The 26,694-nt window shown below is 60.3% G+C and overlaps 1 protein-coding gene across 1 annotated transcript in view; it reads left to right on the plus strand.

Moving 5' to 3' along the window:
• The window catches only part of LOC101972385 (SCO-spondin), a 55,397-nt gene that overhangs the window by 25,413 nt on the left and 3,290 nt on the right, over positions 1–26,694 (plus strand). Inside the window, exons 49-99 of the mRNA XM_078027965.1 lie at positions 1,371–1,547; positions 1,857–2,000; positions 3,119–3,289; positions 3,375–3,539; positions 4,275–4,454; positions 4,551–4,673; positions 4,775–4,904; positions 4,982–5,107; positions 5,247–5,338; positions 6,183–6,356; positions 6,646–6,810; positions 7,415–7,667; positions 8,996–9,042; positions 9,157–9,327; positions 9,642–9,773; positions 9,982–10,127; positions 10,974–11,068; positions 11,737–11,789; positions 11,960–12,166; positions 12,313–12,483; positions 12,597–12,676; positions 13,742–13,911; positions 14,387–14,433; positions 14,522–14,704; positions 14,822–14,992; positions 15,203–15,403; positions 15,650–15,746; positions 15,829–16,028; positions 16,315–16,481; positions 17,534–17,694; positions 17,877–18,097; positions 18,383–18,424; positions 18,553–18,708; positions 19,167–19,379; positions 19,587–19,754; positions 20,577–20,708; positions 20,786–21,032; positions 21,284–21,436; positions 21,509–21,555; positions 21,818–22,156; positions 22,508–22,675; positions 23,212–23,342; positions 23,574–23,698; positions 23,976–24,022; positions 24,258–24,536; positions 24,825–24,983; positions 25,145–25,261; positions 25,682–25,820; positions 25,930–26,132; positions 26,276–26,403; positions 26,502–26,644. Of these exons, the coding sequence (XP_077884091.1) occupies positions 1,371–1,547; positions 1,857–2,000; positions 3,119–3,289; positions 3,375–3,539; positions 4,275–4,454; positions 4,551–4,673; positions 4,775–4,904; positions 4,982–5,107; positions 5,247–5,338; positions 6,183–6,356; positions 6,646–6,810; positions 7,415–7,667; positions 8,996–9,042; positions 9,157–9,327; positions 9,642–9,773; positions 9,982–10,127; positions 10,974–11,068; positions 11,737–11,789; positions 11,960–12,166; positions 12,313–12,483; positions 12,597–12,676; positions 13,742–13,911; positions 14,387–14,433; positions 14,522–14,704; positions 14,822–14,992; positions 15,203–15,403; positions 15,650–15,746; positions 15,829–16,028; positions 16,315–16,481; positions 17,534–17,694; positions 17,877–18,097; positions 18,383–18,424; positions 18,553–18,708; positions 19,167–19,379; positions 19,587–19,754; positions 20,577–20,708; positions 20,786–21,032; positions 21,284–21,436; positions 21,509–21,555; positions 21,818–22,156; positions 22,508–22,675; positions 23,212–23,342; positions 23,574–23,698; positions 23,976–24,022; positions 24,258–24,536; positions 24,825–24,983; positions 25,145–25,261; positions 25,682–25,820; positions 25,930–26,132; positions 26,276–26,403; positions 26,502–26,644 (7,756 nt within the window). The remainder of the gene's footprint in view (positions 1–1,370; positions 1,548–1,856; positions 2,001–3,118; positions 3,290–3,374; positions 3,540–4,274; positions 4,455–4,550; positions 4,674–4,774; positions 4,905–4,981; positions 5,108–5,246; positions 5,339–6,182; positions 6,357–6,645; positions 6,811–7,414; positions 7,668–8,995; positions 9,043–9,156; positions 9,328–9,641; positions 9,774–9,981; positions 10,128–10,973; positions 11,069–11,736; positions 11,790–11,959; positions 12,167–12,312; positions 12,484–12,596; positions 12,677–13,741; positions 13,912–14,386; positions 14,434–14,521; positions 14,705–14,821; positions 14,993–15,202; positions 15,404–15,649; positions 15,747–15,828; positions 16,029–16,314; positions 16,482–17,533; positions 17,695–17,876; positions 18,098–18,382; positions 18,425–18,552; positions 18,709–19,166; positions 19,380–19,586; positions 19,755–20,576; positions 20,709–20,785; positions 21,033–21,283; positions 21,437–21,508; positions 21,556–21,817; positions 22,157–22,507; positions 22,676–23,211; positions 23,343–23,573; positions 23,699–23,975; positions 24,023–24,257; positions 24,537–24,824; positions 24,984–25,144; positions 25,262–25,681; positions 25,821–25,929; positions 26,133–26,275; positions 26,404–26,501; positions 26,645–26,694) is intronic.

A 26,694-nucleotide genomic window follows, 5' to 3' on the forward strand; every position in this document is an offset into this window, starting at 1 on the left:
AGGTCCTGCCCTGCTCACCCTCCTAGATTCAAGGGAAGATTCCAGGCCAGCTTTTAGGGCTGCACCTGGACCACCTGCAGTGTGACCACCTCCCTCAGGCTCTGGCCGGGATCGGTCTCCCCTTTGGGAGTGGGAGGCCACTTGGCTTGGGCACCCTCTGCTCACCCACTTGAAGAGCCAGGCACTTTCCTAAAGTGTTTGCTGACAGGAAATACTCATAAATGGGCTTGAGAGTGGGCAGGGTCACCAGGTTGGCATGTTCCTAAACAGGAAAGGATGGGGTCCCAGCCTGGTCATGTGCCAGCCTCCCCAGAGCTACTGACCACTCACCAGCACTGTGGTCCCAGGAGGCCCTCCCCTGAAGGGAGGCGGGGATGCTCGGCTGTTGACAGCAGGCATATCCTGGCTCTCCTGCTCCCGGGCAGACAGCCTTGGCTTCCTCTCCTGTGGGACCGTCGGGCCTGGTGGCAACCTCTGAGCCCCTCAAGGGTTCTGATGACAGCTGTCCACAAGGCCAGCTGCCCATGGCTGTGTCTTTTGTGAAAAGCAGATGAAGACCCTTCAAATCCACAAACCTGTACTCATGGGATGAATTCTAGTCTCCTTCTAAGTCTGTTCTTGAAAAAAGCCTGCCTTTGAAGATGAATCTCTTGCAAAGAAAATGAGTCTCTCAACACTCTTCACTGTAGTGCCTCAAAGTCAAAACTAGATTGTTTGGCTTTTGTGCAGCAGGAGCAATGGGCTCATCTTGAGTCTCGCTAGTGTTCTCTTGTTCTGCTGCTGTGTTTAAATGACCTCAGTTCTTTTTCTCCCCTAAATGACCTGTCTTAGAATGAGTTTGAACTTGAAAGTTGCCATAAGTATCTTTTTTTTTTGGGGGGGGGAGTGGGTATCCAAGGATTGAACCCAGGGGCACTTAACCACTGAACCACAACCCTAGCCCCACCCCACCCCACCCCCCTTTTTTTTTTTTGTATTTTATTTAGAGACGGCTGAGTTGCTTAGGGCCTCACTAAGTTGCTGAGGTTGAATCTGTGATCATCCTGCCTCAGCCTCCCGAGTTGCTGGGATTACAGGCATGTGCCACCAAACCTGGCACCTCAAGTCTCTCCTGTGACTAGAGTACAAACCTCAGATCAGAACTAAGTTTTCTTCTACTTTCACTTTAAACCCTTCTCATGCTCTTTGGACTACCAAGAGCTGCTTTACTTTCTTTTCTCTTTTAATCTGAGGCCCCTTGGAAGGTAGGGAATGGTCTGTGGCCCCTGTGATTACCCTGCACCACGCAGAAGCCTGGGACACCCTCTCATGGGTCCTCTCACAGGAAGGGGAATTAGGCAGCCCTCATTCCTTCTTCCCTCTGCCCACAGAGAAGAGGCCAGTGAGCCCTGCCCCTGCCTCCAAAGCTCCTCACCCAAGTTCTGGGGAATCCGTGCAGACAGGGAGCAACACTCCCACATTCCATGCTGGGTTTCAAAGCCTGACACCGGGAATGGCAGCCACAACAGTGCTCCCCACACACCCCATGATTCCGATGACCCCTGCTGGTAAGCTCTGAGCTCTTCTACCTGGGCGCAAAGCCTGTTGTGAGCCCCACTTCCCCATGAAGGGGCACAAGCCCTGGGAGGTTGGTTGCTTTGCTCAAAATCACATGGATCAAGGTCATTTTGGTAGAACCAGGCCTACGACCCAAGTTTCCTGACCCCATTCATTCTCTTCCTTTTATGCCAAGAGAGGCGGAAAGTGGGGCACCCCAGATGCCAAGAGGAGAAAGGTTGGGGACTGCTAAGAGGTGATCAGGGAGGAAGCACAGGGCCACGAGGTCCCTCCTCAGCTGGCTATGGTGGCACCCACAGGCCAGAGAGTTGCCCCCAGCCCCTTCCCGCCTGTGCGATGCAGCCCCGGGCAGCTGCCCTGCAAGGTGCTGGGCTGCGTGGAGCCGGAGCAGCTGTGTGATGGGAAGGAGGACTGCCTGGACGGCGATGACGAGCGGCACTGCGGTGAGCCAAGGCCTGGGACCGCCAGAGGGCTTCAGACCTGAGGAGACACTGTGCCCATTTCCAGTCATGTGGGAGGATCTGAGAGAGCAGGGGGCAGCAAGAGAGGAGAGGAACTGAATATGAAAAATCCAGGAAGGTGAACCTCTGTTGAAATGGCAAAGAGAGGGAATAGGGTAGAGCTTGAGTCCCACCCTGTTTTATAAAATCTGTTGGACCTTTAAGGACACTCATCTACCCATCTATCCACATATCCACTCATCCATGTACCCACCCATCCAACCACCCTCCCACCCTCCAGCCAGCCATCAAAGTAATCACTATGATCAAAACCTGCTCTTCAATCAGGAAAAGAAAAATCAAGTGCTAATCCATCACAGGAGGGGGCACCCCTGGGAGTCACCATTCCAGAATACAGAGCCTGTGCTAATCAGCTTCTCATTGCTGTAAAAATACACTTATGGAGGAAAGACTTCTTTTGGCTAAGGTTTCAGGGATTTCTGTTCATTGGTCGACTGGCTCCAAGGCAGAAACATCATGGCAGAGGAAAGCTCATCACAACATGGCAGCCATGAAGCACAGGGAGGGAAGGAGGGAGGGAGAGAGGTTGGAGACAAAATATAGCTGTCCAGGCACACCCCCAGCAACCTTCTCCCCCAGCCGGGACCCCCTCCTGAAGTGTCCACCACCTCTCACTAGGCCATCAGTCATGAACCCACCAGTGGATTAATCCACGGATGAGGTCAGAGCCTCATGATCCAATCACCTTCCAAAGGCCCCACCTCTGACCAAGCCTTCCACTCATGGGCCTTTGGGGGACAATATAACAGGGAGTGAACTGCTCTTTCAGGTGCTGTGACCTCTCCCTGGACACTCCCATGAGCCTTTGATGAGTAGGCTAGGCCTGTGTAGACCACAGGCCCACGTAGACCTCACCCACACATAGTGGAAGGAAGCCTGCCTCAGGTGCAGGCTGCAGGAGGCGTCTGGAGGAAGGGAGTCCAGGGCCCTGGTCAACGAGTTCTATCCTGCTCTTGGCCCGAGGCTGAAGGGGCTGTTTATCATCTGGCCTGGAATCACTTATGTGGCTCCCTTCTCCTCTATCTGTGTTTCATGGGCAGCAAGTCCTATGCCCTTCATGGTGCCCACCACAGTCCTGCCTGGACTGCCAGCCTCCAGGACTCTCTGCTCCCAGAGCCAGCTGAGCTGTGGCAGCGGGGAGTGCCTGCCCACTGAGCGGCGCTGTGACCTGCGGCCCGACTGCCAGGATGGCTCGGACGAGGACGGCTGTGGTAAGAGCAAGCTGGGTCAGGCTCTAACCTGAGGTCCCACTCCCGCGTGCGCCCCCTCTGATCCCTAGGCATCTGTCCCCTGCAGTGGACTGTGTGCTGGCACCCTGGTCTGGCTGGAGTGGCTGCAGCCGCAGCTGTGGCCTGGGCCTCACCTTCCAGCGCCGGGAGCTGCTGCGGCCTCCCCTGCCTGGGGGCAGCTGCCCCCTGGACCAGCTCCGCCGCCAGCCCTGCTTTGTGCAGGCCTGCCCAGGTAGGTAGGCAGCAGCCGAGAGGGAAGAGGGGATTGTCCCAGACGCCTGTGAGGGGGAGGCCTGAGTTGGTTCCCATCTGAGACCCTCATCAGGATGTGCCTCTGCTCTCCTTGGAACCCAGTGTCCATCCCCCCATCTCTGGGACTCTAAGAGTGTGATGTCCCCCTGATGACAGCCTTTAGCCCCTAAAGGGAAACCTGCTGGCCCCTCCCTGGCCCCTCCCGCCTTGCCTCCTAGTGGCCCAAGTGAGTCCCATCACCCAGAGCCATTCCTGCCCAGCAGGCTCTGTGGGGGGTAGAGAGGCCACATGAGGTGGGATTTGGCACCGGACCACAGATGTCAGCTGGCTGTGCCCCTCACCCCTGGGCTCCACACAGAAGGCCCTGTAGCCCTTTTGTTCCATGAATCTGAGGGACTGGTCCCCGTGCCCCTGGCTCTTCTGCTTGTTCCAGAGAGGGGATTCCCACATAGGGTCTCAGCCCCACATCTGGTCCCAGCCCTCGCTCTGGTGCGCCCCACTCCAGGGTTCTGGCCATCAGGGCCTTCTCAGAGACTACCCCTATTGTCCTGGGAGGAACCTAGTGTCCTCACCTATGGGGACTGTTCCTGGGACAGAGGAAGCTACAGACCTCCCAGAGCACCACCGAGCCGGGAGGGCGCCTCTGCTCTGCCTGCCTCCTCTCTTTAGTACAGTCTTTGTCTCCTTGGGACCCCCCATTCTTCCTTCCCCACAGTGGCTGGGGCATGGGCGGAGTGGGAGACCTGGGGACCTTGCAGTGTCTCCTGTGGGGGCGGCCATCAGAGTCGCCAGAGGAGCTGCATGGATCCACCACCCAAGAACGGCGGTGCACCCTGCCCTGGGGCCTCCTGGGAAAGGGCCCCCTGTGGCTTGCAGCCCTGCACTGGTGACACAGGTAAGGGGGAGCTAGGCTGGGAGAGGTGTCCTGCAGGGAGTGTGGGCAGGTCTCTGGGCCTCTCAGTGCTCACCCCACCTGAGGCTCGTCCCCTAGATTGCGGGCTGGGCCGTGTGCATGTGAATGCTGAGCTGTGCCAGAAGGGGCTGGTGCCCCCATGCCCACCCTCCTGCCTGGATCCCGAGACCAACGGCAGCTGCACTGGGCCCTGTGTGGAGGGTAAGGTAGACCCAGCCGGCAGAAGCCCACCAGCCTTCAGTCTCTAGCCCGCCTCCCTGCCGACCCCATGGAGCTGAGGACCCTCCTCTCCCTCCTTCCAGGATGCCGCTGTCCCCCGGGGCTCCTCCTCCATGACTCTCGCTGCCTGCCCCTCTCTGAGTGCCCCTGCCTTGTGGGTGAAGAGCTGAAGCCTCCAGGGATGTCCTTCCTCCTGGACAACTGCAGCCAATGGTGAGGGTGCTGGGCCAGGGCGGGGCCCCAGGCAGGGCCCCCGGTGCCAACCAGCTCCCCCCTCTCCTTCCCTGCAGCATATGTGAGAGGGGCACTCTGGTGTGCGAGCCAGGGGCCTGCCCACAGCCCTGCGGCTGGTCGGCCTGGTCCTCCTGGACTCCCTGCGACCGCTCCTGTGGCTCTGGAGTGAGGGCCAGGTTCAGGTGCGTGAGGAGGAAGGAAACGGGGGAGAGAGGGGAAGATGCTCGGAGCCAGGCAGGCCTGGTGGGGAGGGCAGTGGAAGGAGGAAGGACAGGAAGGCAGCAGGGGGAGGACAGGCACTCAGGGGGTCCTCTCTCCCAGGTCTCCCTCCAACCCTCCTGCGGCTTTTGGAGGTGCCCCCTGTGAAGGGGACAAGCAGGAACTGCAGGTCTGCCACGTGGATTGTGGGACAGGTACTACAGAGCCTGCCCCTCGTCCTTGTGAACACAGAGGATGGGACCCACCGACACTCTGGATGGGGATCAGCAAAGCCTCCCCAGTGCCGGAGGCAGCCCTGGAACTGGCCTGAGGGGATGGGCTTGGTGGGGGTGAGATACGGGCTGCCTTGACGGAGCAGGCTGGCCAGGTGGAGCACGCGTCTGTAGAGCCAGGAAGGAGGTGAGGCTGGCCAGGCTGGCTGGAGGAGGGACGCAGGAGCACAGAGACCGAGAGGTGCAAACGGTTCCCTCTTTCCATAGACGAGGTACCCTCAAGCTGTGCCAGCACTGGTGAGGCCTCTAGAGAGCAGGCCAGCCCTCCCTGGTATCCAGACGGAACGGGGAGGAGAACATGAGGAGAAGCAGAGCCAGGGTCAGCCCAAGGAGGAGGGGCAAGGGAGGAGGCTGAAACATGAGTCCAAGGGTTCTGGGCCACAGTCTCGCAGCAGGAGGAAAAGAGAGGTCAGGTGTTCAGAGACTCATAGAAAAATCTGGAAGAACTGCTCTAGGAGAAGTATGAGGATGAGTGATGATCATGTCAGAGGTTGGCTGGACCGTGGGTATGTAGGTGTGGGTATGGAGCTGAGGCCAGCCTCAGTGGGGAGCCTTGTTCCTGGCTCCCACGAGTGAGAAGTAGGGCTCAGAATGGATCCAAGCCAGCTGGGAGGGGACAGAGGCCATGCCCCTGAGCCCAGAGCAGAATCCCTCATGCTCATGAACTCTGTCCTGGCCTTCTGCTTCTCAGACCTGACCTGAGTTCATCGACTCTTCTGAGCCCAACCAGGTCCTCTATGTTGGCCTGTCCTGTGTCCCTCTGCAGAGGTGCTGGGCTGGACACCCTGGACATCTTGGTCCTCCTGCTCCCAGAGCTGCCTTGTCCCTGGAGGAGTCCCTGGCTGGCGACATCGTTCCCGACTCTGCTCCGGCCTCAGGGATACCTCCTGCCCAGGAGAGGCCACCCAGGAGGAGCCTTGCAGCCCCCCTGTATGCCCAGGTACAGCCCCACTGCTCCTGTGTCCAGACACTTGGGTGGATGAGGATCAGGAAATAATGACCCTTGAGCAGGTCCCAAGCCTTAGGGAGATGAAGGAGCAGAGGGAATGGAGGAACCCTGGCTGTTCTGAAACCCCTCCCTGCCCCAGCTGTACACCCATGAGCCAGCACATGAGTAATGTTTGGTCCCTAGAAGAGGGACCTGCATGACCCAGGACTCTGACCTCTCTCAACCCCTCCCCTATCCACATCTGTGCCATGTCTGCGACTGTGGACTTGACCCTGGACAGTGCTGAGCAGCTGGGGTGCGTGGGCTTCCTGGTCTGCCTGCTCAGCCCCCTGCAATGGAGGCATCCAGATACGTGGACGCAGCTGCTCTGGCTCGGCTCCTGGAAATCCCGCATGTCGGGGACCCCACAGCCAGACCAGGGACTGCAACACACAGCCCTGCACAGGTAGGTTCCTCCCCATCCTCCAGCTGGCAGCACTGCTGGGATTCGGATCGTCTCCCCACCTCACCTTCTCATATCACTGAACTCTGTCTTCAGGACGAGGTGCCTTGAGCCAGGGAGACTACTGGATGTCCACTATCCCCTCCAGTCCCCTCCCTCCCCCACCTGCTGGGGACCAGGTTCCTACAGGCTTCTTGTTCCTTCCTGCTAGGGACGGGGCTCCTCCCCTGGAAGTGGCCTAGGAGGACAGGCTCCTCCAGGAAGTCAGACCAGCCTGCCACTCCCAGGCAGATTGCAGGGAGCAAGGCTAGCCCCTGGACTCCTCGGCCCCCTTCCTCACTCTCCCCGGCTCTTTGAGTCCTCCTCCTGGCAGACACCATTGCCTTCATGTTCTACTCTCAACAATATTTGTATAGAGTGAAGCAAAGCTGTGACTCTACTGGTGACATTCCAGGCACTGGAACAAGCCAGTGAGGGCAGGGGGCTAGGGGCTTCTTGAGCTCAGTCCTGCCTGCCAGGCCAGTCGCTGCCTGTGGGTTCCTCTCTCCATTGGCTTCCCCGGCCTTCCCTCTTGCCCCTGCCAGACCTGCTCTGTCTTCCTGTACAGCCCAGTGTCCAGAGGACATGGTGTTCCGCTCAGCAGAGCAGTGTCACCAGGATGGGGGTCCGTGTCCTCAGCTGTGCCTAGCACAGGACTCTGGGGTGGAGTGCACAGGCTTCTGCACCCCCAGCTGCACCTGCCCACCTGGTCTCTTCCTGCACAACGCTAGCTGCCTGCCCCGCAGCCAGTGCCCCTGCCAGCTGCACGGGAAGCTCTATGCACCAGGAGCAGTGGCTCGCCTGGACTCCTGCAACAATTGGTAGGCCACTGGGCAGAGGGTACAGTCAGGCTGGAGAAGGGGGTGGGGAGGAGGGGTGGGTACGGGCTCCTGAGGTAGGCAGGGAGATAGGAATGGATTCTCTCTCTCTCTCTCTCTCTCTCTCTCTCTCTCTCTCTCTCTCACACACACACACACACACACACACACACACACACACACACGGGCTCATCATGCCTCCATTCCCAAACATATCCCAGCCATAGGTGCCTGGCACAGGCCCTGTGAAGACTAGTGAATGAGATGCTGCCTAGCCTCACGCTGCCTCTGCAGGGAGTGCTCATCCCCATTTGACACATGGGAAGACTGGCTCTCAGATAGGCACAGCAATGATGGTGGAACTAGAGACTGGAGAGACCTTCTAACCTCCAAGCTTCCTGTCTCTCTTCCTGACTGTAATTCTCTTCCTGGGATCCACTGGATACCTGCTCAGAATGTAGAAGTGCCCAGTACTCAAAGCTAAACCAGATTCTGCCAGCAGATGGCGCTCTGACTCATTTCTCTTCCCACTGCTTTTCCTTTCTCATTTCATTTTCTCCATCCTTCATTTTCTCCTCCCTTTCCCCCTTCTATCCTCTGGCCCCTCTTTCAATTCCCTCCTTTGCTTTTCCTCCTTCCCACTCCCTTTTCTCTTTTTCTGGACAAATGGATTTTAGTTGACAGTAGTTGACAATGGACTTTAAAACCTGCGTTTTAGCCCAGAGTAATGGTGCACACCTGTAATCTCAGCAACTAGGGAGGTCAAGACAGGAGGATCACAAGTTTGAGGACAGCCTCAAGAACTTAGTGAAACCCTGTCTCAAAATTAAATATATAAAAACGTTTGAGAATATAGCTCAGTGCACTTGGGTGAAGTGCACTTGGGTTACAATCCCCAGCACCAAATTTAAAAAAAAAAAAAAATGCATTGGAGAAAACTAGCAGTGAAGAAAAGTATCCAGTTCTCCTTCCTAGGAGAACTCCTTCCTAGGAGAACTCTCTTTCTGAGTTGCTCCTACGCCACACATTACTGAAGGCCATTTCCAAATGGTATTTAGTAAATGTAGATGGAATAAAAAGTACAAAAAGGTGTCTCCTGATGAAATGATGTGACAAAGGGACAGCACAGTACCTGGGGCATCCCAGAGCCCACTGAGGCTGGATTTGAGTGAGGGGACCACTGCGTGAGAACCTGGAGTCACATCTGAACTTCTCATGGGGGACCTGGTGGCCCAGCTTCCTCCTGGGGCAGGTGCACAATGCTTCAAGGGCAGTGGCTGATTATGGTCAGGATGGGCAAGGTTGGGTCTCACTGGCCCCTCTCTCTGCAGCACCTGTATCTCTGGAGAGATGGCGTGCACCTCAGAGCTCTGTCCAGGTACCCACATACAGTGATGGGTACTCAGGGGTCACTGGGGGCAGTGGCTTGGGGAAGTCAAGGTGCAGGATGGCTTGGCCTGGTTTCACACAAATGATCCCCTCACCCTGACAGTGGCTTGTGGCTGGAGTCCTTGGACCCCGTGGAGTCCCTGCAGCCGCAGCTGTGATGTAGGCATACGACGGCGCTTCCGGGCAGGCACTTCACCCCCCGCTGCCTTTGGGGGTGCTGAGTGCCAGGGCCCCAACATAGAGGCTGAATTCTGCAGCCTGCGGCCATGTCGAAGTGAGAATGGGAACTTACATCCTGAGACCTGCTTAAATAACCTTCCAAAGAGAAGCCAATACTTGCACCATCCCCAAGGGCCCCTGAGAGATGCAGGGAATTTCCTTGGGGATGCCATTAAGAGGTGGTCCCCAGGAGATACCCTCCCTGGATTCAGCCCCCTCTCTCCCCAGAGGCATAGGCTTCCTGAGACCAGAGACAGCTGCTGGTGAAGTGGCTTCAGGGTTGAGAAGGGAGAGGTGTCCTTGGGTGGGAGGAGGAGGTGCACCGGGCATGGGAGGCAGGGCCTCCAGTGACCTGGGTGCCACCTCCAGGTCCTGGTGGGGAGTGGGGTCCCTGGGCTTCCTGCTCCGTGCCCTGTGGTGGCGGCTACAGAAATCGCACCCGAGGCAGTGGCCCACGAGTCCTCATGGTGTTCTCTACCTGCAACCTGCAGCCCTGTGCAGGTGAGGAGCTGCCCTGGGGACCCTCCATTTCTTGTTCCCACCAACTCAGGACACTGTCAGTCCCATCCGCTGCAGTCCTATCCCTTGGCCCTGTGCAGCCTCCATGACAACTCAGCCATACAGAGAGCCTTCCCAGTGCCCCTCCCAGGTTGGGAGCCCAGGCAAGATGAAGTGCTCCGGGCTGAACTGTCAATTTCTGTGTCTCCAGGGCCAGTCCCTGGTGTGTGTCCCAGGGGTCAGCTGTGGCTGGATTGTGCCCAGGGCCCTGCCTCCTGTGCAGAACTCAGTGCTCCGAGAGAGACCAAGCAGACCTGCCACCCTGGCTGCTACTGCCCACACGGGATGCACCTGCTGGTGGGTACCCCCTGCCTGGTCACAACTGGGACCTCCTCGGGGCCTGGGAACTCTGGGATAACAAGCAAGGGACAGTCAAAATCTGGGCAGGGGCAGAGCAGAGGTATGGGACTGCAGACAGGGAGATCGATCCTGCAGAGATGAGGAAAGAGCACCGAGTCCATGACTTAGCTCTGGCCTGAACCAGCAGGTGGCCCTGTAAAGTGGTTGATAGGTCTGGAAGGGCAGAGAACGGGAGCTGGGAGAAGCCATTGAGTGTGGAGAATTTGAACAAAGGATTCCCAGTCACTGCCAAACTGTGGGTTAGGGTAAGGGACAGGTTCTGTGTGGCTCTGGGTCCAAATCAGATTCTTCTGCCAGTAGCTCTGTGAGCTCAGGCAGAGTATTCTCACGCCTCAGTGCCCTCCAGAGTGAGCACGATGAAGAGTGCCTCTCAGGCCAGGCCCACGAACCTCCCACGCTGGACTTTGAATCATGCACTACTAGATGAATGTTCCTATTAAATTTGAGCCACTTCTGTCCAAACTCCCTACATGTGTTATTTTTTTGTTGTTGTTGTTTTTGGGTTTTTTTAATACACCATTGCTGTACATATTGCACATTTTATATTTTCATGGCCGATTTCAAGGGTGTATGATGGTCCCATAACAGAAGTTGGGAGAGGGGTTCATGTGCCGTCCCTGGCAGCCCCTGAGGGCCTGTATCTGCCCAACAGGAGGGGCTGGGGGAGAGCTCTTTGCAGAAGGAGCATGGGTGGCATTTGAGGGGAGCTGAGGAATTGGGTGCTGGCTTTGACCGAAGAGGGGCAGGCTGGAACTGGAGATGACAGAGGGTGTTCCTTTCCAGAACAATGTGTGTGTGCCTGCCCAAGCATGCCCCTGTGCCCACGAGGGGCGCCTCCATCCCCCCGGTAGTGCTGTGCTTCGTCCATGTGAGAACTGGTGAGGCCCCCACTCCCACAGTGGCTTCCTGTCACCTAAGCACCCAGCTGTCCCTCTTCAGCAGCAGGAAATGTTGGCTTCACGGACCAGAGACACCTTCCCACTGCACTCACTCACACAGCCATCCAGCCCTGTGGGGCCGAACCGACCTGAACACCCCTCCATCCACCCACCCCACCTGTCTTCTCTATTCCCACCTGTGTTAGTTTCTATGGTCACTAACAAAGTAGCACACACCTGCATGCACGCATACACACACACACACACACACACACACACACACACACGGGATAGGGAACAACACTGGTGGTCTCACAGAGCTGGAAGCCAAAGTCCAAGGTCTGGGCATCTGGGCACTGGCCTTCGGCGGTGGTGAGCGAGCTGTTTCTGGCTCTCCTCTGGTAGTCTGCTGGCAGGCTGGCTCTTCTCAGCTTGCAGATGGCTGTCCTCTACCTGTGTCTCTTCCCTCTCTGCATGCCTATGTCCAAATCTCCTCTTCTATAAGGACTAGAGTCACACTGAATTAGGGACCACTTTAATTTGATGACCTCTGGAAAGACCCATCTTCCAGTAAGCCCACATTCATAGGTACTGGGGGATGGGCTTGAGGATTTGGGGGAACACCAGGCAGCCCACAAGCCACCTGACCTTCTGCTGTCCCCTGGCAGCTCCTGCATCTCTGGGCTCATCACCAACTGTACCTCCTGGCCTTGTGAGGAGGGTGAGAAAGGGTCCCACCTCTTCCCTGGGCAGCAGAGGGCCTGGGCTGAGTCGGCAGGGGTTGTGGGGCCCTCTGGAGAGATGGGGGGCTGCTGCGCATCCATCCTGGTAGTCACGCTCCCCTAGCATGCACTGTTCACCTTCTCCTTCCCCAATCCTGTGCACCCCAAGGCCAGCCCACATGGTCACCCTGGACCCCATGGAGTGTGTGCTCAGCCTCCTGCGGGCCTGCCCGACGCCACCGGCATCGCTTCTGTGACAGGCCCTCTAGCGTGGCACCGTCCACTCTGGCCCTGGGGCCCTCACCAGCCACACCCACACCCCTCTGCCCAGGCCCGGAGGCTGAGGAGGAGCCCTGCCTCCTGCCAGGGTGTGACCGTGAGTGCCTGCCTGGTGCCGTAGCCAACTCCTCCCCTGCCACCCAGGATGCCCCGTCCTTGTGGACACCTCCCACCGCCACCGTGCTCCAACTGCCCTGGTTCTCCACCAAGCCCTTCCAGATTCCCTCCTCTGATGTCCCCCAGGGGCAGGAGGCTGGGGGCCTTGGGGGCCCTGGTCCAGCTGTAGTCGGAGCTGTGGGGGCGGCCTGCGCAGCCGGACCCGAGCCTGTGACCAACCACCACCTCAAGGGCTGGGGGACTTCTGTGAGGGGCCTCAGGCCCAGGGAGAAGCCTGCCAGGCTCAGCCGTGCCCAGGTACCTGCCAGGGAGCCGGGTACCGGGGAGCAGAAGAGAAGCTGGAGGAAGCGGCACTGGGAGTGGGACAGGAGGCCCCCACCTGCTCTCAGCCCACTCTGTCTCCCTCCTAGTGACTGACTGCACTGCCATTGAGGGGGCCCAGTACAGCCCTTGCGGCCCTCCCTGCCCCCGCTCCTGTGATGACCTGGTGGTGAGTCTGCGCTCCCTTGACACTCCCAGCTGACCTCTGACCCAAGGGTCACCTTGTGAGAGGCTGAATGTTGCCTTGGGCTCGTGGCCTCTTCTGACTTGGTGCTATGTGGCCGGCTCTGACGGAGACGGGTGAGGTCCTGGGCTTCACTTGACAATCAGCACACCAGGCTGGCTCCCCTGGTTCCAGAGAGTGACAGCTGTACCCAGAAGCCCTTGGCTTCGGTGCAGCAAACGTTCCCCAATTAAAACTTGTATCACAAGCATATAGGGAGGGGAAACCACCCGGGCGCACCTTCTTAGATGCCACAAGCATTTTGGTGGGCAAACCTCATCTCTTGTGTTTGTGCATGTGAGTGAATACTTACTGAGCACCTCCCAGTCACCATGGACACCGAAGGAGGCCAACACAGCGGGGCCCTGTCCCCATGATCACACGTTTTGGGGGTTAGGAAGACAGATGCAGCTTGAGATTGGACACCGTGATAAGCACCCTGAGGATTAAGATGGTCTTCGAGGCCCTGATGTGCGGAGATGTGTGAGGGAGGTCAGGGAAGGTTCCAGACGTGGTGAGGGAGGGGGAGGGGCAAGAGGACTTGGACAGAACTTTGTCGCTGCAGCAGGCAGGCCTGGCTTCAGTGTCCCCAGAGGACACAGCTCTCTCCCAGAAGCCTCCCTGGCTCAGCCAGGTTTCTGGGGTCCCTGCTCCTGAAGTTCTAGGGAGGTCTGGTTGTGCTTCAGTTCCCAGGTCACTGGTCCAGGTCACCAACTGAACCCACCATCCCAAGACATCGGGGTCTGTCACTGGTAGGACGCCAGGTTCCAGGTCCATTCCCTGGGAGCTGCCAGGGAATGGCCTTTCTGCCCATTCCCCTTCTGGCCTTTCTTAACAGAGCTCCAAGGCACCAACGGTTAGAAACAGGAGGCCTCTCCACTACGGTCACACTCTCTCCTCCCCTCCTCATCCTCTCCCTCCAGCCTCCTTCCGAGGGTCCCTCCACTGAGTCCCCCCACCCCTCAGGCCTTGTTTTCTGCTGACCAGAATCCTCCCTTGCTGTCCCTCCAGCACTGTGTGTGGCACTGCCAGCCTGGCTGCTACTGTCCCCCAGGCCAGGTGCTGAGTGCTGATGGGACCCTCTGTGTGCATCCTGGTCACTGTGGCTGCCTGGACTTGCTGACCGGGGAGCGGCACCGTCCAGGCGCTCAGCTGGCAAGGCCCGACGGCTGCAACCACTGGTGAGCGGGCTGCACCCCTGTGGCAAGGAGGCAGGGATGTCCGCAGGAGTGGCCCCACCTGGCGTCTGAGCACCTGAGCTCCAGAATCTCAGCCAGTGGGCACCTTAGGCCCCACTGTCCCTGAGAGGTGGGGAAACCGAGGCAGCTAGTTCCCTGTGTGTGCTGAGGGCTGGGTATACGCCCCCAGGGAGGAGGGGGCTGGTCATTTACTCCTGCTGTCCAGCCTCACCTGCAGCCCATAACCTGTAACCAGCAGCCATTCCCCAGTAGAACATACTGCTGTGACACCCCTGGGCGGCCATCTGAGTGGCACAGGGAGAAGGCTCTTGGGATACTGGAGAGTGGGGAGATGGGACATAAACCCGAGGAATAGCGGGAGGAGGACAGGGGGAGGATGCCCAGGAGGCTGCATGTGGGGCCTGGGGCGGCCCTGAGCTGCTGCCTCTCCCCACCCTGTGCCTGCCTCCCTGCCCAGCACCTGCCTGGAGGGGAGGCTCAACTGCTCAGAACTGCCCTGCCCAGGTATGTGCCCAGTTTGGAGGGAGGTGATGGTGGCCTGAGGGCTGGGGAAGGGGCCAACTACACCCAGTGCCTGCCATTCTCCTCTCAGTGCCTGGAGGCTGGTGCCCGTGGTCAGAGTGGACGGCATGCTTCCAGCCCTGCAGAGGCCAGACAAGGACCCGCTCTAGGGCCTGTGCCTGCCCTGCTCCTCAGCATGGGGGTGCCCTGTGCCCTGGAGAGATGGGAGCCCAGCATCAGAGGGAGACCTGTCCCAGCTCCACCACATGCCCAGGTGTGGTGCCACCATAAGACCTGTGTCTCCTCACCCCCGGAGGCCCGACTGCTACAACCTCCATCACCTGGGGTCTCCCGGGGCTCCTGAGGTGACGATTGTTTCTTCCTGGTACAGTGGATGGAGCCTGGAGCCCATGGGGACCATGGTCTCCCTGTGACGCATGTCTAGGACAATCCCATAGGAGCAGGGAGTGCAGCCAGCCCCCCACCTCTGAGGGTGGCAGGCCTTGCCCTGGCGTCCACTGGCAGAGCCGCCCCTGTCACGACAATTCCACTCAGTGCGCAGGTGAGGGCTCCAGCAGGGCTGGGAGAGCCTGTCCATCTAGGGAGGCGCTGACCCCAAGTGCCCCACACAGCACTCGGGTAGGGAGGGTATTCTAGTCCTCACGGTCCTGGCCAAGGTGGCCAGTCTGAGCAGACGGCAGGCGTGGCAGGGGCTCGTGTCACCCAGAATGGTCCCTCAGCATCCACCCTCTCTGCTTCCCTTTTGCCCTAGATTGTGGGGGTGGCCAGAGTCTGCTGCCCTGTGGGCAGCCCTGCCCCCGCTCCTGCCTGGACCTGTCCCCTGGGAGTGTGTGCCAGCCAGGCCCAGGAGGCTGCCAGCCCAGCTGTGGGTGTCCCCCAGGCCAGCTCTCCCAGGATGGGCTCTGTGTGCTTCCAGTCCACTGCCGCTGCCAGTACCAGCCGGGAGCCATGGGTCAGTGCCTCCCCCCGTCCCCCAGCAGCCCACTATCCCCTGCCTGGCCCCTGGGCCTCTGCCAACGGGGCCAACCTGAGGCTGCAGGAGGGGAAGGGGAAGGCCCCCATCCCAGGCTGTCCTGTCTCCTTGCTGAAGGACATGGACACCGTGGGGTGGGGTGCAGGAAGGCAGGGGTGTGGGGTGGGGACCGATGGGGAGCGCTGAGCTGTCTGGAACCCCCATGCTCACTCCTGCGCCCTTCAGGGATCCCTGAGAATCAGAGCCGGTCAGCAGGCTCTGGCCTCAGTTCCTGGGAGAGTCTGGAACCTGGAGAGGTGGTAACGGGGCCGTGTGACAACTGGTAAGGGGCTGCGGAGCCCAGCAGCAATGCCCACAGGGGAGTGGGCGAGGCCCATCCCTGAAGCCCTCTCGCTTGTCCCCAGCACCTGTGTGGCGGGCATCCTGCAGTGCTGGGAGGTGCCCAGCTGCCCTGGGGCTGGTGTGTGGGGCCCCTGGGGCCCCTGGGAGGACTGCAGTGTTTCCTGTGGAGGGGGGGAGCAGCTGCGCTCCCGGCACTGTGCCCGACCCCCCTGCCCAGGACTGGCCCGCCAGAGCCGCACCTGCCACACCCAGGTCTGCAGAGGTGAGCCCCCACTGGCCCAGGCCCTGAAGTCCCCACTGAGCTTCGAGTCCCATCATGGTTCGACCCTGACTCATGGGCGCCTTTTGACCCCTCCTCCCCTCACTCCACCTGCCTCTTCCCTGGCCATTAGTGAAGCGGAGGCAGGGAGGCCGAGGGGAGCCTGTGGGAAAGGGTGTTGTGGGGATGTGGATCCCGGGGGTGGAAAGCAGGCCACAGGAAGTGTGGGTGAGAGGTCAGCAGGAAGAACCCTGGGCAGAGCTGGGCACTGACAGGGCTGTTGCCTCAGAGGCAGGGTGCCCAGCTGGACGTCTGTACCGCGAATGCCTGCCCAATGGAGGATGCCCCTTCTCCTGTGCCCACGTCGCAGGGCGGGTGGCCTGCTTCTCTGATGGCTGTGAGGAGGGATGCCACTGTCCTGAGGGTACCTTCCAGCACGGCTTGGCCTGTGTCCAGGTCAGAATTCAGCTGGCCAGGGGCACTGGCTGCCTTCCCCGGCCCCTCCCTGGCAGCTCACCACTTCAGTGACTCAGTGACCTCTGGACAGACGACCCCTTCCTCACTAAGCAGTACACTAGCCTGTAGGGCTGCTGGGCAGAGTTGGTGGAGCCTGTGCAGTGTCCAGGGTGTCTCTCATTCTGGGGAAAGGGGACCACCTGGGGCCCACAGCTGGTGCCGGGGCTTGTGCTCCTCACAGCATTTCTCCTAGCCCCTAGTACCAGCTCAGAGCCACCCACAGGGCTCTAATGCCATACACTCAGGCGCCGTAGTGTGTCCCTTTAGCTACAACATCCAGCCCTCCTGGCACCAAAGGGCAGGGCCTCCTCCAGGGCCCCGTGGCTCCCCCACACCATCCATCCACACCCCCTGGCCCAACCTCACCCATGTCTTCCACCACGGAACATGGTCTCAATGCCCTCCTTTCCCTGGCCCACCCTGGTGGGGAATTACCCCTCACCTTTGCTCTCCCTGCCCCCCACATGCCTCTCTGCCCCTCTGCTGAGTCCAACAGGGGCTAGGAGCTTCCTTTCCTAATCTCAGTGGCATCCCCACAGTCAGTTCCAGGATGCCATGGCCAGAAGGGACCTGTGCAGCTGCCTCGTCCCACCTCATTGACTTAAAGATGATGTCACTGAGCCCAGAGAGGGGAAGGGACATACCAATGTCATGCACCCAAACTCAGTCACCCTGAATCCTCTGATTCCTGTCTGAGGCTCCCTCTGCCTCCATATCCTGTCATCTCAGGGCCTGCTTGTGTCCTGCTGAGCACCCTACTCAGGAAGGTGGCTGATCCCGTAGGCCAAGCCCATGGCCTGTGTATTTCTCATGGTGTGTTTATGCCCCTGACACAGGTCCCCTGTCCCTCTTGCATCCACTAGTGCCCTCCTGGGACCCAGAGCCCTCTAGGTCCTTACACTGCTATTCCTTCTTCTCCCTTAAGAAGGCTCCCTTAAGGTGTCCCGTGAGCAGTTGTCCTGGGTGATTGCTGTCCCCTCTGTCCCACCCAGGAGTGCCCCTGCATGCTGACAGCCTTGCTGCTTCGGGAGCTGGGAGCCAGCAGCACTGATGCTGGGGTGCACGCAGCCTCTCTGGGAGAGGAGGGTCAGCCCCTCAGGCCCGGAGATGAGCTGAGTCCAGGCCAAATGTTTCGAATGGGCTGCAGCAACTGGTGAGGGGGATGCCGAGGGTGGGAACTGTCTGGGATGTGTGGGGAAATTTGGGGCCAAAGAAGGATGAGAGCACAGGAATTCCTCTCTGTCCCCTGCCCCTACCTGGCTGTCTTCAAGACTCTGACCCACACTTCTCCCAGTCCACCCTGCCCTGTCCCTTACGTGGGTTGCCTCTCCCCAGCTCCTGTGCCCACGGGAAGCTGTCTTGCTCCATAGAGGACTGCCCTGAGGCCCCCAGCTTCAGCCCGTGGGACCCGTGGGGCCCCTGCTCCCGCTCCTGTGGCGGCCTGGGCACCCGCACACGCAGCCGCCAGTGTGTGCACCCCGCACTTGCTACTGGTGGCCAGGGCTGCCAAGGGCCCCGCCAGGACCTCGAGTACTGCCTCAGCCCGGACTGCCCTGGTAAGAAAGCCAAGGGGGGCTTCTGGAGGAGACCCCAAGTGAAGGGTTTTGAGGGGTAAAAAGCGTTCTGATGGGCACTGGAAAGGAAGGAACAGCAGGCAGAAGAGCGGCCTGAACAGAGGCCTTGGCGCCCTGAGAGGGTGTGAACTCGGGGCTGGGTGTCCAGGGACTTCAGTGACCATGAGGGAAGGTGAAGCAGGCCTGGCGCTGGGCAATCGCCTCGAGCTGGGGCCTGGCGCACTGCAGGCTCCAAAACATTTCTGAGCAGGGTCTCCTTTGACACAGGGGCTGAAGGGTCCATGGCCGAGCCAGTGACGGGCCTTCCAGGTACCTCAGACTCCCTGCAGCTCCCCAGGTGGCCTCCCTGGGGCCTGCCAGGGCCTCCTCCCGTGCCATCACTACTTCTGGAGAGACGGAGCCCAGGGCTGACTCAGCAGGAGGTTCCCTCCCCACAGGTGGCTGGGGCCCCTGGGCGCCGTGGTCCCCCTGCTCCCGCAGCTGCACGGACCCCACTCACCCTGCCTGGCGCAGTCGGACCCGCCTCTGCCTGACCAACTGCACTGCGGGGCACCCCTCCCAGGAGCGCCCCTGCAACCTGCCCTCGTGCACAGGTGCGCCGTCCAGCCTCAACCTCGGACTCTAACTGCTGCCCCTCTCCTAACACAGCCAGTGTCCAGCCCCCACCCCCAATATCTGATACCACTCGGACAACACCAATTTCTGACACTGATATCTCCTGTCACATCAGTGTCTGGAACAGGGCCACTGGTCCTCTGCAGGAGCCCTGCTGTCTGCCCGGTGCTCACTCATGTATGTGCTGAGCACTCTCCACAAGACCACCCAGTCCCTCAGTAGCCCTGTGAGTGGGGGATTACTGTCCCCATGAGAAAAGAGTCATCAAGGCTCAGCTGCTGAAGCCACACAACCGTCAGCACCAGATCCAGAACAGAAGCCCATGGTCTGGATGAGGTCATAGCCGGCTGCACTGGAGGAAGTCCGCACTTGAGCTGGGGCCAGGGAGGAGAGGCGGGGCAGGCTCTGCGGGCTCCAGCTTCACTTTGTTCTGCAGAGTTGCAGCCCCTGTGCTCCAGCCCTGGCTGTGGGCCTGGGAACTGTTCCTGGACCTCCTGGGGCCCATGGGAACCGTGCTCCCGCAGCTGCGGGGTGGGCCAACAGCGCCGCCTACGAGCATACCGTCCCCCAGGGCCGGGTGGACACTGGTGCCCCGACATCCTCACGGCTTTCCAGGAGCGTCGCTTCTGCAGCCTGCGTGCTTGCCCAGGTGAGGCGGCACACATGATCAGGGCACACCCATCCCACACCCCTCCCCAGACCTGCCCATAAGAGGCCTGGCATCCTGCTTCCTCCGAGGTGCCCAGCTTGCCCGAAATGCCCCATCCGTCTCCCATGCCCGACACAGGCTTAGCCTCATGGAATGTGTGGGGACCTGCCTGAGCCAACCCCTGATGGAGCTCTCTTTCCAACACAGTGCCTGGGGGCTGGTCGCGCTGGAGCCCCTGGTCCTGGTGTGACCGGAGCTGTGGTGGGGGCCAATCCCTGAGGAGCCGAAGCTGCTCGAGCCCCCCACCCAAGAATGGGGGTGCCCCCTGTGTGGGGGAGAAGCACCATGCCCGGCTCTGCAATCCCATGCCCTGTGGTATAGCAGTGGTGACAGCCGCTTCTCATCCCTACTGGGCTTCAGTCTCTAAAGCATGTCCACCCCCACTTCTAACTCCATCCCCACACTCCCACAGGAACCACGGGATAGTGGGAAACAGGCTGTTACCTCACTGGCCAGTTAAGAAAACAGAGATCCAGAGATGAGTAGCTTGACCTGTGCACGGGGCAGGAACTCCCTGTGTGCACCTGGGTACAGCATGGCCCAGGATGAGCCACCGGGACACACCCTGACCACCCACCCACCCTGGGCAGAACTCACTCCCAGCTTTCCCCACCCTCCTGCTCCTGGGGAACCCCCAAGCTCAGACAAGATTTTCAGAGGATTTGAGGGTGAGCCAGTAGAAGCATGCTTGGTCCTCCTGGGGTGTGGTGGAGCCTGTAGCTGAGCCCTGTCCCCCAGCCCGCCCCGCTTCAGCTCCTTTCATCGCTCCTCCCCAGCTCACGACCCCAACAGGCCTTGGCTACTTGGTCCCTTCCTCCTCCGTTAGGAAACCCCCAGCCCACACTGCACCCAGCCAGGCCCCTGGGAACAACCCAGCGGAGCCTCAAGGTAGCTCTGAGATGCATAAATTCGGTCCCACTCAATGAACTCTTCGTGCCCAGCTAGGTGCTGAGAACACACCAGTGGGTAAGGGGAGCTCACTGTCCCAAGGTCACCATGCGCCTATGGACACCAGCATCAAAGAGAGGATGAGCCCTCTGGCCTCTAGAGATAAGGGGGTCCTGGACAGGCAAGGGGAGGGGTCCTGAGCCCTGATGCTCAGGGTCCTCTTGACACTTGGCCTCCCCCTCCACCCAGAGGAGGGCTGCCCAGCAGGCATGGAGCTGGTCAGCTGTGCCAACCGCTGTCCTCGCCGCTGCTCAGACCTGCAGGAGGGAGTCCTGTGTCAGGATGGCCAGGCCTGCCAGTGGGGCTGCCGCTGTGCTGAGGGTACATCCAGGTGTTCAGTGGGAAGGCAGGAGGGCCCCAGGGGCCAGCACCAGCCCTCAAGAGCCATCTCCCCACAGGGTCCCTAGAGCAGGACAGCAGCTGTGTGCCAGTTGGGCACTGTGAGTGTACAGATGCCCAGGGCCACAGCTGGGCCCCAGGGAGCCAGCACCAAGATGCCTGTAACAACTGCTCCTGCCAGGCCGGGCAGCTGTCCTGCACAGCTCAGCTGTGCCCACCTCCTGCCCACTGTGCCTGGAGCCGCTGGTCAGCCTGGAGTCCCTGCAGCCACTCATGTGGGCCAAGAGGACTGCAGAGTCGCTTTCGGTAGAGGGCCACCAAGACTAGAGGTCCCCTCTCCTGCTTGGGTCTCCCTTGGCCTGGTCCCCTCTCCCACATGCCATTCCTGGGTCCTGTTCTCATTCCATGTCCTGGTCCACCTGTGTCCTGGTTACCAAGCCTTTCTCTAGCCTCCCTCGTGCCCACCCTGGAGTTTCCCCTGGGGTAACGTCCCAAGGCCTGAAGGGGCAGTGAAGGCCAGAGCTGTTGCTCATCTCTTCCACCCTGGGCCCTGCCAGATCGTCCACATCAGGCTCGTGGGCCCCGGAGTGTCAAGAGGAGCAGTCCCAGAGCCAGCCCTGCCCTCAGCCTCCGTGCCCACCCCTGTGCCTCCATGAGGGCCGTGTCCACACCCTGGGGGACAGCTGGCTGCAGGGAGGGTGCCAGCAGTGGTAAGTTCAAGGCAGGAGGGGTGACCCTACTGTCCTGGAGAGCGGGACCCTAAGCGTGGACTCCTTCCTCAGCTCCTGTACCCCGGAGGGCATAATCTGTGAAGACACCAAGTGTCCAGGTCTGGGGTTCATCCCAGGTGGCTGGGGCCCCTGGTCGCTATGGTTCCCCTGTTCCCGCAGCTGCACAGAACCCGCTCACCCTGCGTGGCACCCACCTCAGCCCTTCCTGCTAGCCTCATGTCTCTCAGGCCGTCCACTCTGTGTCCTGTGTCCCTACCCCTGCCACCCAACTGCTGCCCCGGTCATGGTGGTCCCTCCCACCCTCTGGTCTTTGCTGCCCACCTCACTCCTCTAACTACCTATGCCCTCCCACACTGACAGGGAGCTGGACGCTGTGGTCCCTGTGGTCCGACTGCCCTGTCTCTTGTGGAGGAGGAAACCAGGTGCGCACCAGGGCATGCGTGGTGCCGGACCCTCACCACAGGGAGCCGCTCTGCCAGGGCCCTGACACCCAGACCCAGCCCTGTGGGCAGCAGCCATGCCAGCCGCTGCTGGAGGCCTGCTCCTGGGGCCCATGGGGCCCCTGTTCGCGCAGCTGTGGCTCAGGCCTGGCCTCCCGCTCTGGGTCTTGCCCCTGCCTGCCGGCCGAGGCAGAGCCCACATGCAACGGCACTTTCCCACACCTGGACACCCAGGCCTGCTACGCGGGGCCCTGCCTGGGTGAGTATGGCGAGGAAGTGGAGCTCTGTCCGCCGCTCCCACCTGGGGAAATTCAGGGAATAATAAGGGTGTTGTCCCCACCCCTAGCACTCCCAATGTATACCTATATCCATCCCCCCAACATTTGGCTGGTTTCTTTCCTCTTCCCTTCAAGCCCTTTGCCACCTGACCTCCTCCCCAGGGAGACAGAGTCCACCCAGTGGGACCTTTCTAACCCTTGGTTCCCTCTTGCCCGTGTCCTCTGCAGGGTTCCAGCCAGGGGAGGGCGAGAGGGGAGGATGCAGGGCAGGGGCTGGGGAAGCCAGAGAGGTGCCTGCTGATGTCCCCCGCCCTCGCACCCCCTGTCCCTAGAGGAATGCCTGTGGAGTGGCTGGAGCAGCTGGACGCGCTGCTCATGCCAGGTGCTGGTGCAGCAGCGCTACCGGCACCAGGGCCCAGCACCTGGCCGCACAGCAGAGGGCCCCCCCTGCACCCGCCTGGATGGCCACTTCCGGCCATGCCCGACTGGCAACTGCTCAGGTGAGGCCCAGGAGCCAGAAGCCAGGTTGCTGATCAGGAGCAGCAGCGGTTCCTATCACAAACCCAGGGCTCCCTAGACCCCAGGGCAGTTTTCTATGCCTGCACTGACCCCTGCCCCGGTGCCTGTTTACTATCCCTGCCAGCTACTCTCGCCCCACAGGCACACACCAAGATTTTCCCACTCCATAGCTACTGGTCTCATGTGGCTTTGTCCCATGTAGCTGTCCCAATGACAATGTGTCTCTCAGCTCCCATTGAAGCTGCCCTCCATCTTGTCCCTGCCAGTCCCTGGAGCACCCACCAGGCCCAACCCTCAGCTCCCTCCTCTGTACCATTACCTGGCTCTCTGAGGTCCAGACCATATGATCCTCCCCTGGGGGGACACAGGAGCCCAGCAGGTTCCAGATGGGGGACACAGCAGAGGCAGTCATACTCTCACCAGGTGACCCCAAGAGCCTCCCTGGGGTCACGCAGCCCGTGCTGGGGTGTGGGAGGGTGTCTCTGGGCTGCTGCCCCAACAGCCTGCCTCCCCCCAGAGGACAGCTGCACACCTCCCTTTGAGTTCCAGGCCTGCGGCTCCCCCTGCGCCGGGCTCTGTGCCACACACCTGAGCCGGCAGCTCTGCCAGGACCTACCGGCTTGCCAGCCTGGCTGCTACTGCCCCAAGGTGAGGGCTGGGAGCTGGGGACACCCCAAGAAGAAGAGTGCCCTCTCTTTGTGATGCCCTGGGGGACCCCCACCTCTTCCAAACCCTCAAAACCTCTTCCCAGCTGTGTTCATTCCCACATTCATTCACTTAGTGACCGCATGGGCACCTGCTGCCGGTCAGCATGGTGCTGGGCGTTCGGGTGACACAGTGATCACCACATAGCCCTGTCGTGTCTCTCCTTCCACACAGGGGCTGCTGGAGCAGGCTGGGGCCTGCATTCCCCCCGAGCAATGTAACTGCTGGCACATCTCAGAAGAGGGAGCTGAGGTGACACTGGCCCCTGGGGACCACTTGCAGCTGGGGTGTAAGGAGTGGTGAGTGATGGGGTGATGAGAGGCAGAAGGCTAAGGCCAGGGAGTAGAGCAGGGTCCCCCCAAGAGGCAGCCTGGCCTAGCAGAGAAGGCCAAGCTAAGCCCTCAGGTCTAACCCAGCCTGCAGGCAGGTGGCCCCAAGGTGCCAGACTTTACAGCTCCCTCATCTTGCCCCAAATACACCCAGAGCTCAGGCTGTCCCCAAAGGAACCCTCCAACACACACAGCTCTGGGCTGGGTCCTGCCTGCCAGAGCCCACTCTGATGTCGCCTTCCCACAGCGAATGCTGGCACGGAGAACTGCGCTGCACCAGCGGGGGCTGTGCAGGTAACCCTGGCCTGGGGAGACAACTGTCCTCGTTTGCCCAGGGTGGGGTTTCCAGGAACTTTCAGTGCTAAAACTGGGATAATCCCAGATAAAGGGGACCCTTCCATAACCTCCTTCAGTCTTTCCTATTTCCTGTTCTTCCTGATCATAACCCTGAGCACCCTCCCTGCCCTCCCTCCCTGGGTCTCTGGGTGAAGGGGTCCCTGGGACGTGCACAAACATCCTGCCCTTCTAGGGCTTCTGCCTCTGAGCAGCTGGTCCGAATGGTCACCCTGTGGGCCCTGCCTGCCCCGAAGTGCCCTGACCCGTACGTCCAGGACTACCCTGGAGGAGCACTGGCCTCCGAACACAACAGGCCTCTGGCCACCCTCGACATCCCTGCTGGTTTCGGAGCAGCACCGCCACCGCCTGTGTTTGGATCCTGAGACAGGGAGGCCCTGGGCTGGGGACCCTCAGCTCTGCACTGCACCCCTTAACCAGCAACGCCTCTGCCCTGACCCCGAAGCCTGTCAAGGTAGTGAGGAGGGGCAGAGGCCAACAGGGAGGAACAGGCCTGGAATGGCAGAAGGGGGTGGGAAGCTGGGCCACAAGTTCATTCTAGTGGACAGGAGTTAGCCAACCTGCTAGCCCTCCTGCTTGCCTCTGGGGCCTGCTGGATTCGAGGCTGGGGGAAGGTCCAAGCAGCAGCTGGAAAGAAGGGGAGCCTGGCAGGGCTTCAGGACATGTTTGCAGAGGTCAAGTCCACAGTCTAAGGCAGGGAAGGAGGTGGGGTCAATACACTGACCTACATTTTCTTTCCCAGACTCATGCCAGTGGAACCCTTGGGGACCCTGGAGCCCCTGCCAGGTGCCCTGCAGTGGAGGCTTCCGAATGCGCTGGAGAGAGGCAGGGGGCCTCCCTGGAGGAGCCTGCCGTGGGCCATGGGCTCAGACCCAGAGCTGCAATATGGGGCCCTGCCCAGGTAATGCCATCTCAGCATCCAAAGGGTTGCCAGGACTGCATTCAGAAATAGCACCTGCACAGGGTTCGTGCCTCTGTCCTGGAGTTGGACAGGACAAGTGGGGCCACTGCCCTGGATGCCAAGAGTGTCCCCAACACAGATTCCTACCTTTTGGGCCCCAGGAAAAAGCTGTGAGGCTAAGGACACTGTGCCCACCCTTGAATGTGCCAATCAATGCCCTCGAAGCTGCATGGACCTCTGGGACCGAGTGCAATGTCTGCAGGGACCCTGCAGTCCAGGTAGCCAGCTGTGCTCAGCCTGGCTTGGGAATTCTGGGGATGCCTGGTTCCCTTTCACTACCTCCTGCTTCCAGGAAGTGTGAGACCTGGGTTGAGAATGGAGTGGGCTGTCGGGTGGGGGGTAAGATCAGACTGCCAGGTCATCATAGAGTACAAAAGTGGGTCCTGACTTGTAGTAACCAGCTCTGAGTCCTGCACAAAGGCTTTGTCAAACCCTGCTTTTATGAGGAGGCTCACAGGTGCTATAAGGGTGACAGGATGGTGATCACACACACAGGGCAGGCCAGAGTAGTGTCTCCTGTGCAGCAGTGGGAGAGATTGTGCAGACCCACATTTGCACCAGGTGTGGCTGCTGGAGGGACCCACCATGTAAGCCTTGCCTGAGCACCAAATCTTTGTCCTCCCCACTTCTACACTTAGGCTGCCGCTGTCCTCCTGGCCAGCTGGTGCAGGATGGGCACTGTGTGCCCATCTCCTCTTGCCGCTGTGGCCTTCCCAGTGCCAATGCCTCTTGGGAGCTGGCCCCAGCCCAGGTGGTGCAACTGGACTGCCAGAACTGGTGAGCTGCCCTAGTGATGCCCTGGCGTAGGAGATGTGGGGCAGGTCAGGGCTGTGGACCCTGCAGAGGAGTGAGGTTCTGTTCCCCCTGCTTTGTCCCTTGTCCACAGCACCTGCATCAATGGGTCTTTAGTGTGCCCACACCTTGAGTGTCCAACCTTGGGGCCTTGGTCAGCCTGGAGCAAGTGCTCAGTTGCCTGTGGTGGGGGCACCATGGACCGTCATCGGAGCTGCGAGGAACATCCTCAGGGGGCACTATGCCAGGCCCAGGACATGAAACAACAGCAAGACTGTAACCTGCAGCCCTGCCCTGGTGAGCACCCTGGGCCCAGGGGCCTGCCATCCCTCCCTCTGTCCCTCCATCACTGCTGGATCCAGGCCCTGACCTACCTGAGTGGAGGCGGAGGTTGGGAAGTCCCATCAGCCTCATCCTGGGACACTCCCACTTCCCCACAGAGTGCCCCTCGGGCCAGGTGTTCAGTGCCTGTGCTGCGTCATGCCCAAGCCTCTGCTCACACCTGCAACCTGGCACCATCTGTACGCAGGAACCCTGCCAACCGGGCTGTGGCTGCCCCAGGGGACAGGTGGGTACAGCTGCTGGGTCCTGACTCCTGCCTGGGGAAGCGGGCAGGTTGGGAGGTTAGAGGCGGTGTCCACATTCAAGCAAGCCTGCCCTCCTCAGCTGCTGCACAATGGCACGTGTGTGCCCCCTGCTGCCTGTCCCTGCACTCAGCTCTTGCTGCCCTGGGGCCTCACCCTCACTCTTGAAGAGCAGGCTCAGGAGCTGCCCCCGGGGGCTGTGCTCACCAGAAACTGCACCCGCTGGTGAGCCCAGAGACTTGGAGTGGGGAGCCGGGTGAGGACGGGGTTGCTGA

This window comes from Ictidomys tridecemlineatus, chromosome 2 (assembly GCF_052094955.1).
Source record: "Ictidomys tridecemlineatus isolate mIctTri1 chromosome 2, mIctTri1.hap1, whole genome shotgun sequence".
NCBI classification, from domain to species: domain Eukaryota; kingdom Metazoa; phylum Chordata; class Mammalia; order Rodentia; family Sciuridae; genus Ictidomys; species Ictidomys tridecemlineatus.